The sequence below is a fragment of the Meles meles genome, chromosome 5 (genome assembly GCF_922984935.1).
Source record: "Meles meles chromosome 5, mMelMel3.1 paternal haplotype, whole genome shotgun sequence".
Taxonomy (NCBI): Eukaryota; Metazoa; Chordata; class Mammalia; order Carnivora; family Mustelidae; genus Meles; species Meles meles.
Genome location: NC_060070.1, coordinates 143,487,807 through 143,504,959, shown reverse-complemented (window position 1 = coordinate 143,504,959; position 17,153 = coordinate 143,487,807). Strand labels below are relative to the sequence as shown.

At 42.3% G+C, this 17,153-nt stretch overlaps 1 protein-coding gene across 1 annotated transcript in view; it reads right to left on the bottom strand.

The window, feature by feature from the left end:
* CAP2 (cyclase associated actin cytoskeleton regulatory protein 2) overlaps window positions 1–17,153 on the bottom strand; it is a 125,656-nt gene that overhangs the window by 91,483 nt on the left and 17,020 nt on the right. The window contains exons 2-3 of the mRNA XM_046004064.1: window positions 8,663–8,784; window positions 4,233–4,333 (exon numbers count right to left, since the gene is read on the bottom strand). Coding sequence (XP_045860020.1) covers window positions 4,233–4,333; window positions 8,663–8,783 — 222 coding nt within the window. The 5' untranslated portion in view covers window position 8,784. The remainder of the gene's footprint in view (window positions 1–4,232; window positions 4,334–8,662; window positions 8,785–17,153) is intronic.

Below are 17,153 nucleotides of genomic sequence, written 5' to 3'. Positions count from 1 at the left end.
ATATGCACCCATTTTGTGTTATTTATTCCAAAGACAGAGTTATTATTTTCAGAGAACAGGCCCAATAAAGGAGTAAGTGACAACCTGGAAGACCAAGGACAGACTCAGGGAGGCCTCAAGTTCTCTTCCAATGAAGGCATCTGAGAGTCTTGTGTAGCATAGTAAAGCAGGATGACAGTTTGTCTTTAGTGTTCTGTGCATCCTTTTCCTGACATGTTTCCTTCTGTTTGTTTTGGATGTTGAGATGACTGAAGTACTTTCCCTGGCATGGCCCAAGATGCTTTTATATTCGTGATGATGTCCTACGGCAAGCTCTGCCTGGAAACCGACAAGCCCCTCCCTCCTGCTCTAATGCCGACGCAACAGGTGGTCACTCCCACTGGCTGCCAGAAGGGGAAAGCCCCTGGGAGTGAGGTCGTCCAGGCTCATTACTGAGGAGGGTAAGGGACGAGCTCAAGGTCATGCTGTAAGAAGGTGAGCCAGCTCTAAGACCCAGATACAGACTGCTAGTCCTCGTCAGCCTCTCTTTGAACATGTGACTCAACCAGCATGGCTTAAAATGAACACAAGGTTTTGTAGATGACTTGCATCAATGACAAAGACTAGATACATCTAGAGCCGTGATGGTGACCCCAGAGTTCAGCTACCACAACTGGCCAAAAATTGTGCATCTTTTATGATGGCAGGGAAGGCAAGGTCTTAACATGGTGCGGTGTGAGTTAATCACACGAGGCTTAAACGTGTTATACTTCTTAATTGAATTTTATTGCCTTTTTGTTCAAATTATGGTTCTTTCATTTTTATGAAACGATGAATAAAAGAGTGTTTCTTTCTTATCCATTTTAATCAAGGGCAGAAAATAAATGTTCCAGACTTCTAGAGACATTTTAAAAATGTAAATTCCATAAATCTCCAAAAAGGGTTTGCATTATGAGGATCTACATGACTTGTAGCTGTTTCCTGACTGTCAAGTCGTTTAGAACTAGCCCGAGGTTGGGTCCATAGACCATGAATAACAACAGGACAGCTTTGTAAGAAACAATCACATTAGTCCAGTTAAAGATAAATGATGTCTGACCAAGGGCTTGGTATTACGGATGACCCTTTCCTTTGACACTGAAGACCCCATTTAATCTAACCCTCTATTATAAAATTATACCTCTTTCTTAAAAGGGGTTCAAGCTGTATCAGTGTTCCTGGGTTGAAGAGCAGTTTTATAAGCCCCTGGGTTTATGTTGCATCCAAGAAGGCTTTACAAGATCTAATCTTTGCTAAACCTGTTATGCTCTCTGGTTCAGCAGAGCTTCCTAATTGTAGCTATTAGTTCCCCTTTTTTGTGGTCTGTTCTGTCAATAGACTATTGAGTGATCAGTAAATTAAGCCCAACCAGCAGCCAACACATCGAAGCAGACGTTAAATCATAGCTCGGCTGCCCTTATTCATTATTAGTATCTGTGGGATAGCTTTTAAACACAGGGCTAGGATTTAGCGTGACGCACATTTGTGTCATTCTCAAATTTCCATACTGTACAATCAGGTATGTGAGGGTTGTTTTTTTTTTTTTTTTCCAAGGCAACAGGTGTGTTCTTGGAACAAAGTTCAACCCCCACTTCTGGCTTATGTGAGAGGCAGCAGCTGCAAGCTTAATGTCAATGACACATGGTTCCATAAGAGAGAAAAAATAAACCACTTGCTCAATGTATTAAAGTAATGGGCAGATGGACAATGGCTGCCTGTGCTCTCTTTGTGCTGTAGAATCAGAGTCTAAACTTTTGGATGACAAGCTTTTTTCCCTTCCTTCCTTCCTACCCCCCTCCCTCCCTTCCCTTCTTCCTTTTCTTTTCTCTTTTTTCTTTCTTCTCTTCTCTTCTTTTCCTTTCCTCTCCTCTCCCCTCCCCTCTCCTCTTTCTTTTCCTTCTCTCTCTCTTTTTTCTTTCCTTCTCTCCTCACCTTCCTTCTTTCACTTTAAAAAAACCCACTAGTGAAAAACAATTTTTTTTAAGCATTTTGCATCCGCTATCGAGAACAGTCCAACTGAGTCATACTATTTTCAGGCTGATGAGTGGAGAGAAGAAAAAGCTTAATATGAATGCAGCTACACTTTTATTTATAACTTGCTTTGTTCTGAAAGGAATTGAAAGGAACTGTTTACTACGGAATTTGAAGAGACTTACTTAGTATGCAAACTCTACATGTTTTCTAATGCAAAATTAAATATATCTATTAATAGGCCTCTTTATTCTTTAGTAAAACACTTCTCTACATGGGTCTGTGAGCAATTACTAATGAGAGTTATAATGTACTCTGTATCTCAGAAACACAATGTCAATGTTAACGAATAGTAATAATAATGAGGGGCACCTGGGTGGTGCAGTTGGTTAAGTGGCAGACTCTTGATTTTGGCTCAGGTCATGATCTCAGGGTCGTGGGACTGGACCCTGCCTTGGGCTCCCCGCTCAGTGCAGTCAGCTTGGGATTCTCCATGTCCCTCTGCCTCTGCCCCTCCCGCTCATGCTCTCTCTTTTCAAATACATAAATAAATAAGATCTTAAAAGAATAATAACAAACAAGTAAGATCTTTAAAAAAATAGTGACAATAATGACCCAATTGTAACAGTGTTCAAGACAATAAAGGTCTGTCAATCACTCGAGAATCTCTTTCAGTGGATTGGCAGCAACAGTCCATTTTATGTGTGGTTTTCAGGAACTGTCACTCCTCAGAACAGAAGCAGCTCCGCCACTATGTCACTGCATACACCGTTTCTTATGAACAAATCCATTAAAGCTCGAGAGCAGGCCAGAGCAATTACTGAGCTCTATGACACATTTGAAGCAAACACGTCTTATTACATAGACTTTTCTAGAACTCATGTACATCAGAGCTTCCCCTCTTTTGCCGATGGCATTTCAATAGGTGTATTTAATATAAATGAAGGTCATGAGGAGAATCTTCATTTTTCTCAGATGTGATGAACAAATGCACTGCAAATGTGATGAGAGAAGCACCTGTTAATTACAATTCTGGAAGCTCGGCTATAACCTGAGTCACCAGATCGTGTGGAAGACTGGTGTTGGGTGTTGCAGGTAATGTCTAATTGGGGGACAAGAAAGAGAGTCCCTTCTTATGTTTTTCTTTTTTTCCCTTTTACCGCAAACCACAGCTTTATTCAAGAATCAGATTTTCTGTGAATCTACACTGAAAATGGTTTTGCCATTGCTGAGAAATCCATAAGCAGATGGATTTGGAATTTAATCCTCTGTGAGAAACAAAGGCAAATAAAAAAGAAGGACCTGGTGATAGATTTCTTTTAGGTTTCTAATTGGTTTGGCTATTACATTGGATTTTCACTCAATGCACGCAAATAATGACTGCTCTCAAGGATGATGCTAAACATTTTAAATGTAAAAAAGAAAGGTCTAAAACTGGGAGAATGGCCGAGATATCATTATAGGTCTTTCCCAATCCAAAGATTTTTAAATTCTATGGCTTTGCTTTTCCTCAGGCTGCACTTTTTCACTGTGGTAAACACACACAATACAAAATATTCCATCTTAACCATTTTTAAGCACACAGTTCAGTAGCGGTATGTATATTCATGCTGTTTTACAACAGATCTCCAGAACTTTTTCTGGAGTTTAGTTTTCATTGCAAAACTAAAACTCTATCCCCATTAAACAAGTTCCCATTTCTCCCTTCCCCTAGCCCCGAGGAGCCACCATTCTACTTTCTGCATCTCTGAGTTTGACTACTCAGATAGCTCAAATAAATGACATCACAGACACCTCATGGAAGTAGAATCATACAGCATTTGTCTTCTTGCAATTGGCTTATTTCACTGAGAAGAATATCCTTGGTATATCCACATGGTAGCCCATGTCAGAATTTCCTTCCTTTTCAAAGCTGAATAATATTCCCTTGTACATGCAGACCCTTCATGTTTACCCTTCACCCACCACGGACACTCGGGTTGCTTCCACCTCTTGGCTATTGTGAACAATGCTGCTGTGAACATGGGTGCACGAACACCTCTTCGAGATCTTGCTTTCAATTCTTTGGGTCTATGCCCAGAAGTGGGATTGTGGGAATTCCATCCTGGTTGCACCATTTTCCAATCCCCCCAGCAGTGCACCAGGGTCCCAGTCTCCCCATATCTTCACCTGCCTCTGTCCTTTTGGGTTTTTTTAAATAGCGGGCATGTTCTCCACAGACAACAAGAGAGGAAAGTACTCACGTGAGTCTCCACATCACCAGCAAGGATCCTACTCTTCTTTAAAAACTCGGCCACCATGCTGTTCATCAGCTTGTCAAAGGCTTCCACCGAGGGCGCCACACCTTTGGAAGAAGCACATTTGTCAGCTCCCAAGAGTTTCATGAACAGCTGGTATGGCTTTGCCATAGGAACTATGGAAGCTTCATATCACTCATGCTGTTCTCATTCTTTTCTTTTCTTTTTTTTTTTCCATTTTATTTATTTTTTCAGCGTAACAGTATTCATATCCTCTTATCTGGACAAAATGTTCTCATTCTTTTCACCGGGGCCTTCATTCACTCAGTATTTAGGAAACGTTTCTCAACGGCTCAAGAAAGTAATGCTTTGCTATTTTTCATCCACTGGAGTAAGCACTTTCACGTACATACTCATTTATTTCTGCCTCATGAGGCAAATTCATGAGGTAAGTAGCATCACACTTTACCAATGAAGAAATGGAGATGCAATCAGGGCACATGACTTGACCAAAGCTGGAGGTCAAATTGGGTGGCAGATGACACATCTGTCTTGCTGATAAACGACCTTGCAAACAGTTATCAAGATCGTCCAGGACCATTAAAAGGCAATAACAAACTCTGGGCAAACAGGAAAAGAACACCGCTGTCACACCTTCTGTTCTGCCCTATCCTCACTTTCTGCGGGGTGGGAAGTGGAGTTGGAGGCATGGAAAGGACTGCTGAGCTAACTCACATTAAGGTTGTTTTTTTTTTTTAATTTTTTTTTTATTTGACAGAGGGAGAGAGAGATCACAAGTAGGCAGAGAGGCAGGCAGAGAGAGAGGGAGAAGCAGGCTCCCTGCTGAGCAGAGAGCCCGATGCGGGGCTTGATCCCAGGACCCTGAGATCATGACCTGGGCCGAAGGCAGAGGCCCAACCCACTGAGCCACCCAGGCGCCCCTCACATTAAGTTTTGATCTGACAACTTATTGTCAAAACCCAGGTGACATCAGCTCAACCTGGCAGGCTCTGCTTCTCTTCTCCTGCCTTTAAACCGACAGAAAAACTGTGTCTTAGTCCCAGATTTCAGGACCCTAATATTGAGAAACTCAACCCCACAGACAATTAAAATTCCGACCAGGGGTGCCTGGATGGCTCAGTCAGTTAAGCATCTGACTTCAGCTCAGGTCATGATCCTGAGGTCCTGGAATGGAGCTCTGCATCGGGCTCCCTGCTCAGTGGGCAGTCTGGTTCTCCCTCTCCCTCTGCCCCCCACTCATGCTCTCTCTCTCTCTTTCAAGTAAGTAAGTTAGTAAGTAAATAAATAAATAAATAAATAAATAAGTAAAATCTTAAAAAAATATCCAAACCAGAACCTAGGATTCCCTTCTCATACTCTACTGAAGTATCCCTCCTCATAAACGTGTAGGATAAAGCTTCCTTGCTTTCGCAGAGGCCCATTTCCACAGGCCCAGAGGGTGATGAAAACAGTTTTCGATAGCGCTATGCACCTGCGATCTAACTTCTAAGTAGGCTATTGAAGCTGAGTTACCTTAATGTTCACAATATAGTACGTATCAACTACTGAACATAAAGGGGGGGGGGTATGCCCAAAGATTCCTTATGGATCCATCTGGAAGCGGATCAACCCATTTGTTGCTGGGGGAGACACCTCAGAGGACTCTGCTATGTGTCTAAAGTGGGAGAGTTTTAGGAACATGACAAAGCACTCTACCTAGCAGAAGGAATGGTGATAGAAGGGACTATTTTCCAATTTCCTTTCATCATTCCGCTCCTCTCATACCTCCTCTGCGCAGCCTTTAATGACCTGTCTTTCCCCACAACGTGCACCTTGTGAGCACCTTAATCAAAGCATCTGTGGCCATGAATGGCAAGGAACAGAGACTAAAGATTCTGGAGGATTCTGACTGTACGTAATTCATCTTAAGATTTCCTAGCACGTAACACATAGTACTTGTCACTTGGCGGGCATGCAGAAATACTTCTTCAGCCGTTAAACCAAACTTAACCTAATTGTCAGGGGGGAAAAAAAGAAAGAAAACACATCGGGAAACCCAACAGAGCCCCAGGCTCATGCGAAGGCAATCCTCTGATCTGTGCATATTACAGATGTGTGATGGATGGGATTTCATCTCAAAGTTTCTTTTCACCTTCAAATGCTTCCCTAAACTTTAGTTACAACATCACTGTTATAATAATGTTTATGTTTAAAGCAAGAGGTCGTCCTCAAGGATTTGTTAAAAACAGAGTTTAGGAGATCATCAAGGCTCACTTAAATAAGAAGAATGAAGCCAGCGTTGCTGAGAATGAGCGAACTTTAAAGGACGGGTATTTTCCAGGTATTTCGCTACTTATCTTTCTTCCCAATGACCCGCCTCCATTTCGAGCAGGATAATAAATTACTGGCTAAGTTGTTTTGAAACACCTAACTTTAATAAATGGTTTAGAATGATTTTCTGTATCAGAATGTACCTGTTTAAATACCTAAGTAATTTAATTATCCGCCTTCCAATTTTTGTTTAGCCTATTAATAGGTTATTATTTATATTTTATATATTATATTATAAATTATATATACAATTTATATTTTATATATTATATATTATAATTATATATATATTATAATTATTTTTTTAACAAAGAAAATACAAAGTGCAGCCTAGCACCTCTTTAAGCCACGTGAGGTTCAAACTATGGAGGGATTTCTTTCCCCCTTCATTCAACAACACTACATGGTCTCCTGAGAGTTGGAGTTTAACTTTATTTTCTGTATTCACAGGCTTTACATTTGTGGTCAGCACTTGTAAAGAAATGTCTTTTGATCACTTATATCAAAGACATAAGGAAACCAAGTTACTGAAGTGAACATGAAAATATTTTCTTACAAAGGAGGTTGACTGGATCTCATATACCAACCATACAGTTAACAAAAAGAGGCTTAAAATGAAATCATAGATGTATCTCAGTTGATGTGGAAGAAACTTGCAGGCCCCTGGCAGCCCCCCTTTAAACAACACCCCCTTTCAACTCATTCAAAGCATTTTAATTTTCATTCTGTTCCGGGGGGGTGGGGAGGGGACCAGCCTGTACATTTGTGCTCACGCAGTCATTTTTGTCCCAAGGCGTGCAACACAAGGCAAGGTTCCAAATATGCCTGAAATTCTAGAAGCACCAATGTGGATCCTGCCTGGTGAAAGCTTTTTTTTTTTTTTTTTGAAGCCCCCATTCCCCAAGGCTTTTTCCAGCCCCCAAAGCCCGATAGGATTCAAAATGGGTCAGATAAGGAGGAAATGTACTTGACACAAGAACAGAGCTGCCAGATGAAACGCAGAACCCCCGGTTACATTTGAATTTCAAATAAACAAGGAATACATTTTTAGGATAAGTGTGTAACCATGCAGTATATCCCATGCAGTATTTGGAACACACTTACGCCAAAAAAAAAAAAAGGCAGTTCATCTAAAATTCAAATGTAACTGGGTGTCCTGTATTTTTATTTTGCTAAGTCTATGACCTCAGACAAGAAGGAACTGAAAACATGACTGTCGATAACTTGGAGAGTTTGCCATATATGGTGTCCTTAGAGTTAACTTCTTACATTGTGTAGTTAACTTTTTATGTTTGATCATATAGTATTTTTAAATTTTTTTTTTCAAATGTGGCATTGGCAAATAAGGGTAAAGGCACATTTGATTAGAAATAAACACAAGTAAAACAATGCGATGTCATCGTGTTACTTGAAACCAATGTTTGGCTTCACCTCAGACTCCTTTCCTTCCCAATTATAGTTCTTAAATTTAATGACTTGTTCTCTTTAAAATTAAAATCGACAGGGCGCCTGGGTGGCTCAGTGGGTTAAAGCCTCTGCCTTTGGCTCAGGTCATGATCTCAGGGTCCTGGGGTCGAGCCCTGCATCGGGATCTCTGCTCAGCCGGAAGCCTGCTTCCTCCTCTCTCTCTGCCTGCCTCTCTGCCTACTTGTGATCTCTGTCTGTCAAATAAATAAATAAAATCTTTAAAAATAAATAAATAAATAAATAAAATTAAAATCAACAGAATGATAATTCCTTCCCATTGACACTGTAATTGAGAATGTTAATTCCTTTTTGATAATGACTCAGATAATATATTTATAGTCACTATGGGATGCGAACATGACAAACACTAAAACAAAAGAGTAATGACCCTTGGCATATAGATCATGCTCTTAATAGGCACAGATAACCGGTTAATTTTTGTGGATTGTGGGTTGGAACATTCTGCCTTTCCCTTTTTCAGGGATGGCTTGCACCTGGCTAATGTCATGGTCACATATAAAGGAAGGGGTACAGAAGCTGAAGGAAGTCGACAAAAATATTTCTGGAGAACAAAGTGATGGGGACAACATTAAGCAACCCTCACAGAGACCAGTAATGACAACAGTTTGTGTCCCTACCTCCAAGGACACCATTAATCTGGCCGCAGTCCCCAGGAGGCCGGTGGGACCCCGAAGACAGCAGCTCCAGTCGGCCGACCACCCGCTCCAGCCTCTCCATCAGTGCTTGCATCTCGGCCATTCTAGAAAAACACAGGCGCAAACGGGAGTCCGTGTGAACGTCAGGGAGGATTAGCAAGCCGACGCCAGTAAACTTAACAGCAGCAAGAAGGAAAATAAAAATCGCTCGGAATGGCTTTAATTACCTAGACAGTATTTCTACACAGCCCGAAAACAGGTGAAATTCCAAAAAAACACAGAACTTGAAACAAAAAAAACCCACAAAGTATATTGATCTTATTTTCAATTCAATGAAAATATCCTTATTATTCATTCAATTCAATGGCATTTATAAGCTCCATATGTAATGCACAAGAAATTCACTCCCTACGCCATTAGCAAGTGTCTGGTTGGATGCTTCCTGTGCTATGATACAATCTATGTCTAGCATATACTTAAAAGCCTGTGAACATGTATCTCACGGTTAATGTTGCCAACTTTTATCCTACTAAATGGTAGGAACATATTTTAAATACTTCCAATGACTCTTTCTGTGCAAGTATCTCTCTCCAGGGGATACTAAACCTACTGATAATTGTTGTTTATTTACTCAATTATCTTAAGTCAAACAGCCCAGCGCAGAACTATGCGTTTATAAAATTGCATCGTTTAGCAGGCAAATGGGTTTTTACCTCCAAGAGCTACCTGTTTTCTACTTATCACTACCTTTAGCGTTTCTGTTGCTGGATTATTTCAGATGACAATTATTCTGAAGGGTGGAGATGTTAAATTAAAATATCAAGAATGTTTATTTCCTTTTGCTGAGGGTTGTTTTTGGACAAAATTTAGGTCCGGGGGTGGGGGGTGGTTTCTGGAGACAGGGAGCTTCAGTGACCCAGCAGTCTCAGCTGGGAGCAACTGGGTTTGACACTGAGTAAGGGAATGGACATTGGATAAAAGTGGGGTTGGGTATCTATCCTTCCTGCTTCCAAACACTCCTTCAAGAGCTACACTGAGTGTACATAGGTAGTACCTTGAAATTTTTTTTTTAAGATTTTATTTATTTATTTGACAGAGATTACAAGTAGGCAGAGAGGGAGGTGGGGGGGAGGGGGAAGCAGCTCCCTGCTGAGCAGAGAGCCTGATGTGGGGCTCGATGCCAGGACCCTGAGATCATGACCTGAGCCGAAATCAGAGGCTTTAGCCCACTGAGCCACCCAGGAGCCCCAGTACCTTGAAATTTGTTGGCCCTATAATGTAATGCTATGAAGGCCACCCCTGAGGAATGGAACCCGATCTAATTTGGCCGGGCTCATGAGATCTGACGTTGAGGTACCACAGCTCCCAAGGTACCACCCTATGACTATTTTTGGCAAAATCAGTCTCCTGCCCCAGAGAGAGTAAAACATGCCTCATCTTAATCAGTGTCTGTCGTTCTCACTCTTGCAAACTTTCCAACCAACATCTTGAGCCAAAGAGGACTGGCATGCTCCCATATCAGAGACAGTGCTGCCCCAGAGGGTGGGTAAATATTATTGCTCTAAGACGTGCAACATTTCTTATTTCTTCAAGGAACCAGGTAATGCATTTTTTTAATGCATTTTGTATTTCACTAGTTTTGAGCTTAAACATAATGACTTGCCATGGCCGTATTTAAAAACAAGGTCATACTCCTCAAAACACGTGGATAGCTCTGTTACTCTGCATCTAAATGTCAGACGGTCATCAGATACGGATGGGGAGTTCACTGTCTATTTTGGAAGTCATCTCTAAAACTGCCAGCAGCTACTCTTTCAAAATATGGGGCAGTATTCGCCGCACAGCTGAGATCAGCATCTAATCCCAAGGGGATTCAAAATTAGAAGTTTCTCATCTATTCTTTTCCTCTTAACGTCAGAACTTTTGCTTCTACTGCAATTGAAGAAGAAAAAAAGGGAAGACGAAATTTAATTGAGCCCTTTACGTAATCTTGCAAGGGAACTGGGTATCCTGTAGGTGGGTGAAGGCCATTTGAGAGATGTTAAAGCCCCTCAAATCTTTTAATAGTTGTCCATCTGTTCACAGTTATCTATGTTCCCTGTTACTCAACTTGCCAAATGTTACTGCCATAGACCTAGCCCATGTTAGGGAAAAAAAAAAAAAAATGTGTTTGCTTTGTTAGCGAAGCTCCCGATGCCCCAACAGAGAGGCACCAACCACCTCCAGAGGCTCCCAGCGCCGTTTCGGAGGGCCTGTTACATTTCACACTTAGGACGACTGTCCCCGACTGTGGCTTAATCAGCCTCCCTGACAAGACTCCAACTCACACTATCTAATAGCACTCCATATGTTGAGAGACAACAGGAGTTAGTCCACAAACCGCAGGGCTGGGCTGATTGGTATGGAATGCAGTCTAAAAGCAAATCAGATGTCACTTCGTGTAAAATCACCACGGACTGTGGAGTCTGGTCACAGCCTCTTAAGAGACCAAAATATAGCTCATGCACGGAAGCTGGAAAGATACCTCTAGATTTAAAATTTGAGAACCGTTTCTAAGAGAAACAGAAGAACGTATCAATGAAAGAATGCACCAGGATGTTGGAAATATACACGATAGCATTCCCAGGGAGAAGGATGGGGTGGAGATGGCTGTCCCCTCCTCTCCCAAAACACAGGCACATGCTTCTTCCCACATGCGCCCTCAGCTGCTATCCTGGTTCTCAAGAATGAAGAAAGAACAAGGCAGCAGATTCTCCAAATTCTTCCCAGGCAGTTCCATTTGCCTTGGTTTTTCAAAGTGGATTGAGCCAAGTTTTCATGAAGAGGTGGGGGCCAGGAATTAAGAATTAGGCTGAGGAAAGGGATAGGGCAGGGGTTGGAGACAGCAAGGTCAGGGTAAGGAAAGAGTCGAAGCCAGGCCCATGCACAGATGAGCTCGGACCAGGAAGCCAACCGAAGAGGGAGGATACAAGATAGCTGGACATAAGATGTTCTAAGAATCAGATGAGAAGCAGAGAGAAGCCAGACACACAGCTGGACAATCAAGAACTTAGGTCAAGGGCACCTGGGGGGCTCAGCTGGTTGAGTATCTGACTCTTGGGTTTCGGCTCAGGACTTGATCTCAGGGTCATGAGATCGAGCCCTGTGTTGGGTTCCATGCTTAGCAGGAAGTCTGCTTGGGATTCTCTCTCCTTCCCTCTCTGCTCTCCCCCTTCCTGCTCTCTGTCTCTCAAATAGATAAATTTTTTAAAAAGAGCCTAGGAGAGACCATGAGCTTCAACTTGGCCCCCACTGTCCAGTCCTCCCATTCAGGCAAAAGCCAACACCAATTTCAGGTCCCCTATAACCTCTGGCTTATAGCAGATAAACACAATCATCTGGCCAGGTGTGAGGGTAGGTGGAAAGAAAAAAAAGAGAGGAACATAAAAGTCCACAACTTTCTCCTTTTAATGATCTGTTTTAGGCAATTACACTTGACGTGAATCTCAATTCCTTGTTTTGTATTAATTTGGAAGTATTCTTTTTTGAGCTCCCTTATAATAGGACATGTAACTCATCTTCCTTGTCATTTTTCCCCCCTCATTTGAATTCTCCCCTCCCTTTTCCCCTCTTAAAGTTTAACTTTTTAAACATGCCCAGAATTTAAAGAGTCACCGTTCTACAAGGCTTATTACAAAAACACAACAGTCCCCAGGCTGCCCCCTTCCACTTCTGTAGTGAGAGTCAACCTATCTCCAGCAGTTGAGCTGTTGCTTTTAGTAATTACCTCTTCTGTATGCACCATGCTTCTCTCTTTACGTCTTGTTTTTCTTCCGTTCTAGGCATTATTCACTGAGTTCCCACCAAAACCAAGAGGGTTCACATTCTGCTTGCCTAATCCCCACCATCACACGCGCGCATACTTTCCTTTGCCCCAGGACCATTGTGTCACAATGTCTGTGTGACCAATCATCGTTGTCAACACAATTATGACCATTCACAGCTGAGTCATGACGTCTCTTAAGATCAGTCTCCTTTTTTTTTGTTTGTTTGTTTTGTTTTCACAACCTGTTTTCCTGTAGCTATGTGGTTCGGCTTCTCTGTTTTCTACATACTTAATCATGATTCACCTCTGAACACTTCCCCCAGTTGTGGAAGTCTTTTTTTTTTTTTTAATTTATTTTTTCAGCGTAACAGTATTCATTGTTTTTGCACAACACCCAGTGCTCCATGCAAAACGTGCCCTCTCTATTACCCACCACCTGTTTCCCCAACCTCCCACCCCCGACCCTTCAAAACCCTCAGGTTGTTTTTCAGAGTCCATAGTCTCTTATGGTTCACTTCCCCCTCCAATTTTTTTTTTTTATAAACATATAATGTATTTTTATCCCCAGGGGTACAGGTCTGTGAATCGCCAGGTTTACACACTTCACAGCACTCACGATAGCACATACCCTCCCCAATGTCCATAACCCCCTCCCCCTCTCCCAACCCCACCTCCCTGGAAGTCTCCTTTTGAGCGGGCCAAACACATCTGGAATGCTATTAGGTCCTTCTTCTCAGAGGTTCTCTCTTCTGGAGAGTCACTCTGAGGGCTCGGGCGCTCTGTAGGCTCTGTGACCAGAGATCTGCCTACACCTTCCCCGCTGAGGCATCTCCCCCTCTCTCTTATGTAGTATCGCCTGCTTTTTGGATTCTTTTCTTGGTGTACTTCCTCAACTGTCTTCTTAATTTCAGAGCACTGTCTTCTGAAAAAGTACATGAAAACACAATTGTTTATTGGAGGACACGCAAGTTGGAAATTATCTTTATTTTTCCCTCACACCTGATTGGTGGTTTGGCTGAGTGTAGAACTCGAGGCTGAAAGGCTTCCCAGACTTTTCAAGGGACTGCTCTATCCGGTTCTAGCTTCCTAGGTTACTGCGGACAGGTCTAAAGCTGTTCTGGTTTTCTGATTCTTCATCCTTTTGACATAACCTTTGTCTTTCCTTCTGGAGGGAGTTTCTGGGGTCTTTGTCCTCAGAGGTTTGGGCTTTCACAGTGATATACCTTGTGGTTGATCAGATGTTTTGTTTTTTTTTTAAAGTAGGCTCCATGTCCAACACGGAGTCCAATGTGGGGCCCGAACTCATGACGCTGAGATCAAGACCTGAGCCGAAATCAAGTCAGATGTTTAACCGACTGAGCAACCCAGATACCCCTCAAATGTTTTCTTTAAACATGATTTTCCAGAGGTGTGGGAAAGATAGGAAAATGGGCATTGCATATTGTACCTCTGGGTGAGTTTAAAAACTACATTTTGGGGTGGGTTTTCCTTTTTTTTTCAAATAGAGTAGTTAGGATTCTAAATATTTAAACAATTTAAACTCCTTTCACAGCAACGGCACATTTACAAATATTTCATACACTTCAGTAAGAACTTGGCCAGTGAGTTTTCTCTCATATATTGTCTTGGAAGGCTAAGGTGTTCTGGAGGCATTTTCCTAGGAGAAAAGATAGTTGTCATCATTTAAAAAATTATTTTTGCTTCATTGGTCATTTTATAAAACCCATCCTTAAAGCATAGATATTTAGTTCCTGCTACGAGTTTTATGTCCAGTGGTCTGCCGACAGGCAATGACTACTCTAACATAATAAGAGATAGCATTCCTATTCTTTCCCACAGTAGTTTCCAGAAAGGGAGAATTCCCCACACTTGCAAACATTTTATAAGGTCTCAATCATTCTCCCCGCCCCCTTTTAAAGTAAACTTTATGCCCATCGTGGAGCCCAGTGCAGAGCCCAAACCCACGACCCAGAGATCAAGACTTGAGTTGAGATCAAGAGCCAGATGCTTAACCAACTGAACCACCCAGGTGCCCCCATTTAGTCCATTTTTAACCAGGACTGTTCACAGGGACCCTGGTTTTGGAATCACTAGCTGCAGGTCTTTGGGGAAGAGCTTAGTTTTGCTATGCTTTAGTTACTACCCGTCCATAGAGTTGCTAGAATATGTGTAGAAAGGCATACAAAGTCTGTCACATGGTCGGTGACAAACGTGTTAGCTACTGTTATGAAGTCATCCCATCTGTTTTGCTCTCAATGGAAACAGATCTAAAACCACTATATCAAGGCTTTATTTATTTTAAATGCTGAGCAATCACCTAAAAGACTGGGTCAACAGAGTTGTTAAATCATTAGGCTGTATACCTGAAGCTAACTATGCTTCAGTAAAAAATAAAAAAAAATAAGTAAAATAAAATAACATAACATTTAAAAAACCTGGCCAATGAAAATGACTAGCTAAAAATTTCAGGTCATACCTTTTAATTATACCCTTAAACTTTTTTTTTTTTTTTTCCAGGGGGGCCTGGGTGGCTCAGTGGATTGAAGCCACTGCCTTCGGATCAGGTCATGATCCCAGAGTCCTGGGATCGAGCCCCGCATCGGGCTCTCTGCTCGGCAGGAAGCCTGCTTCTCCCTCTCTCTCTGCCTGCCACTCTGCCTACTTGTGATCTCTGTCTGTCGAATAAATAAATAAATAAATAAATATCTTAAAAAAAATTTTTTTTCAGTGTTTCATTTTCCTCTGTTCACATACTTATTCTACCAAGGTTTTGTTTTTTGTTTTTTTTCCCTTTTAGAGAGGGAGAGAGAGAAAGAGGAACAGAGAGGGGCAGAAGAAGAGGGAGAGAGAATCGTAAGCAGGCTCCACGCCTAGCTTGGAGCCCCACATGGGGCTTGATCTCACCACCCTGAGATCACGACCTGAGCTGAAATCAAAAGTCAGACACTTAACTGACCAAGCCACCCAAGTGCCCCTTCACCAAGATTTCTAATGTGTCATGATTTCTAATGTGTAATGGTACCATAAAATGAAAATTTAGGGGTGTCTAGGTGGCTCGGATGGTTGGGTCTGCCTTAGGCTCAGGTCATGATCCTGGCGTCCTGGGATCCAGCTGGGCATCAGGGTCCCTGCTCAGCAGGGAGTCTACCTCTCTTTCTCCTTCCACCGCCTCCACCTTCCCCTACGCCTCTGCCAAAATAAATCAACAAAATCTTAAAATAAATAAAACAAAAATTGGGGTACATAATCAGTAGTTTTGTAGTCACATATATTCCCCCAAGCATTCAAAAATTCAGAAATAATCAACAGATTGTGTATCAATTTTAGGTGCACTGCATAACGATTTGATATATGTACCCCATAGTCCTCCTTTATCCACCGGGATACATTCCATGACCCTCAGTGGAAGCCTAGCCTTATAAAGACCATGTTTTTTCCTATAGGTACATACTTACGAACAGGTTTACTATACATCTGAGGCATAGTAAGAGATTAACGACAATAGCTAATAATAAAATAGAACAATTACAACAACATACTGTACTATAATACAAGGTAGGTAACTATGACCTTTCTCTCTCTCATTAGATCTTTCCGGACGGTACCCACCCTCCTTCCTGTGATGACGTGAGGTGTTCAAATGCCAGCATGATGAGATGAAGGGAGGTGAGTGATGCAGGCGCCGTGACAACAGCATGAGGTTACTATCAACCCTGTAGCATCAGAAAGAGGATCACCTGCTTCCCCACCACATGGGGGTATATCTCAGTGGTAGAGCATTTGACTGCACCTGCTTCCCCACTGCGACTGACCGCAGGCAACCAACAACCACGGATGAGGGGTGACCACTGTCTGCTGCACAATGGCCCCCACGAGAGGATTAATGAACCCCACCACACACAGGTACAAGGTACAAGTTTTTGTCTTGCAGTAAGAACTTCTGACATCTCCTCTCTTAGCAACTTTCAAAGATACAACCTGGACTGTTAATCCCAGTCACCCTGCTGTACGTGACACCCCCAGGACTTACTGATCCTATAACCGGAGGCCCCCATGCATTTTTATAGTGACTCATTTGCTTTTACACCGTCCTCTGCTAAGGACACAAACCCAAACTCTGCAGAAGCATGTTTGGAAGACAACACTCCTTCATCCGAATCATCTTCTGCTCCATGGTCCGGTAAGACCTAACTACTTCGTTATAAAAAGTAACGCTTTTTATAACGTTACAAAAAGTTATAAAAAGCAATGCTCATAGCTACCTTGAAAACCGACACCCCATGGTATGGAGTACATGGTGATAAGCCCAGAACAACGCCTCTTTGTCTGGGTCACGTTCCCGGCATCTGTAAGACACCCTGCTCAACTAAAACACTGTCTCTGGCCATGCCTTCTGCTAGCACGCACACACCACGCCTCCCAAGGACACGACAAGTCTGAGCACTTCACGGGCTGAGGTCCCACCTTTTACTCTTCCTGCTTCGCCCGCTGAGTCCTGCCTGCTGCCTTGTACACAGGGAATTCTATAAATAGTTTTTGATTGACTAATTAATTGGCTACCACTTCCCGCCTTCCCTTGCCTGCCCACTCACTGGCATAATCCCAGATCAGGTGGCAAGCCAGATTTTCACAGGAGCAGTTTCCATTTCGAAGAAGACACTGGCTTAG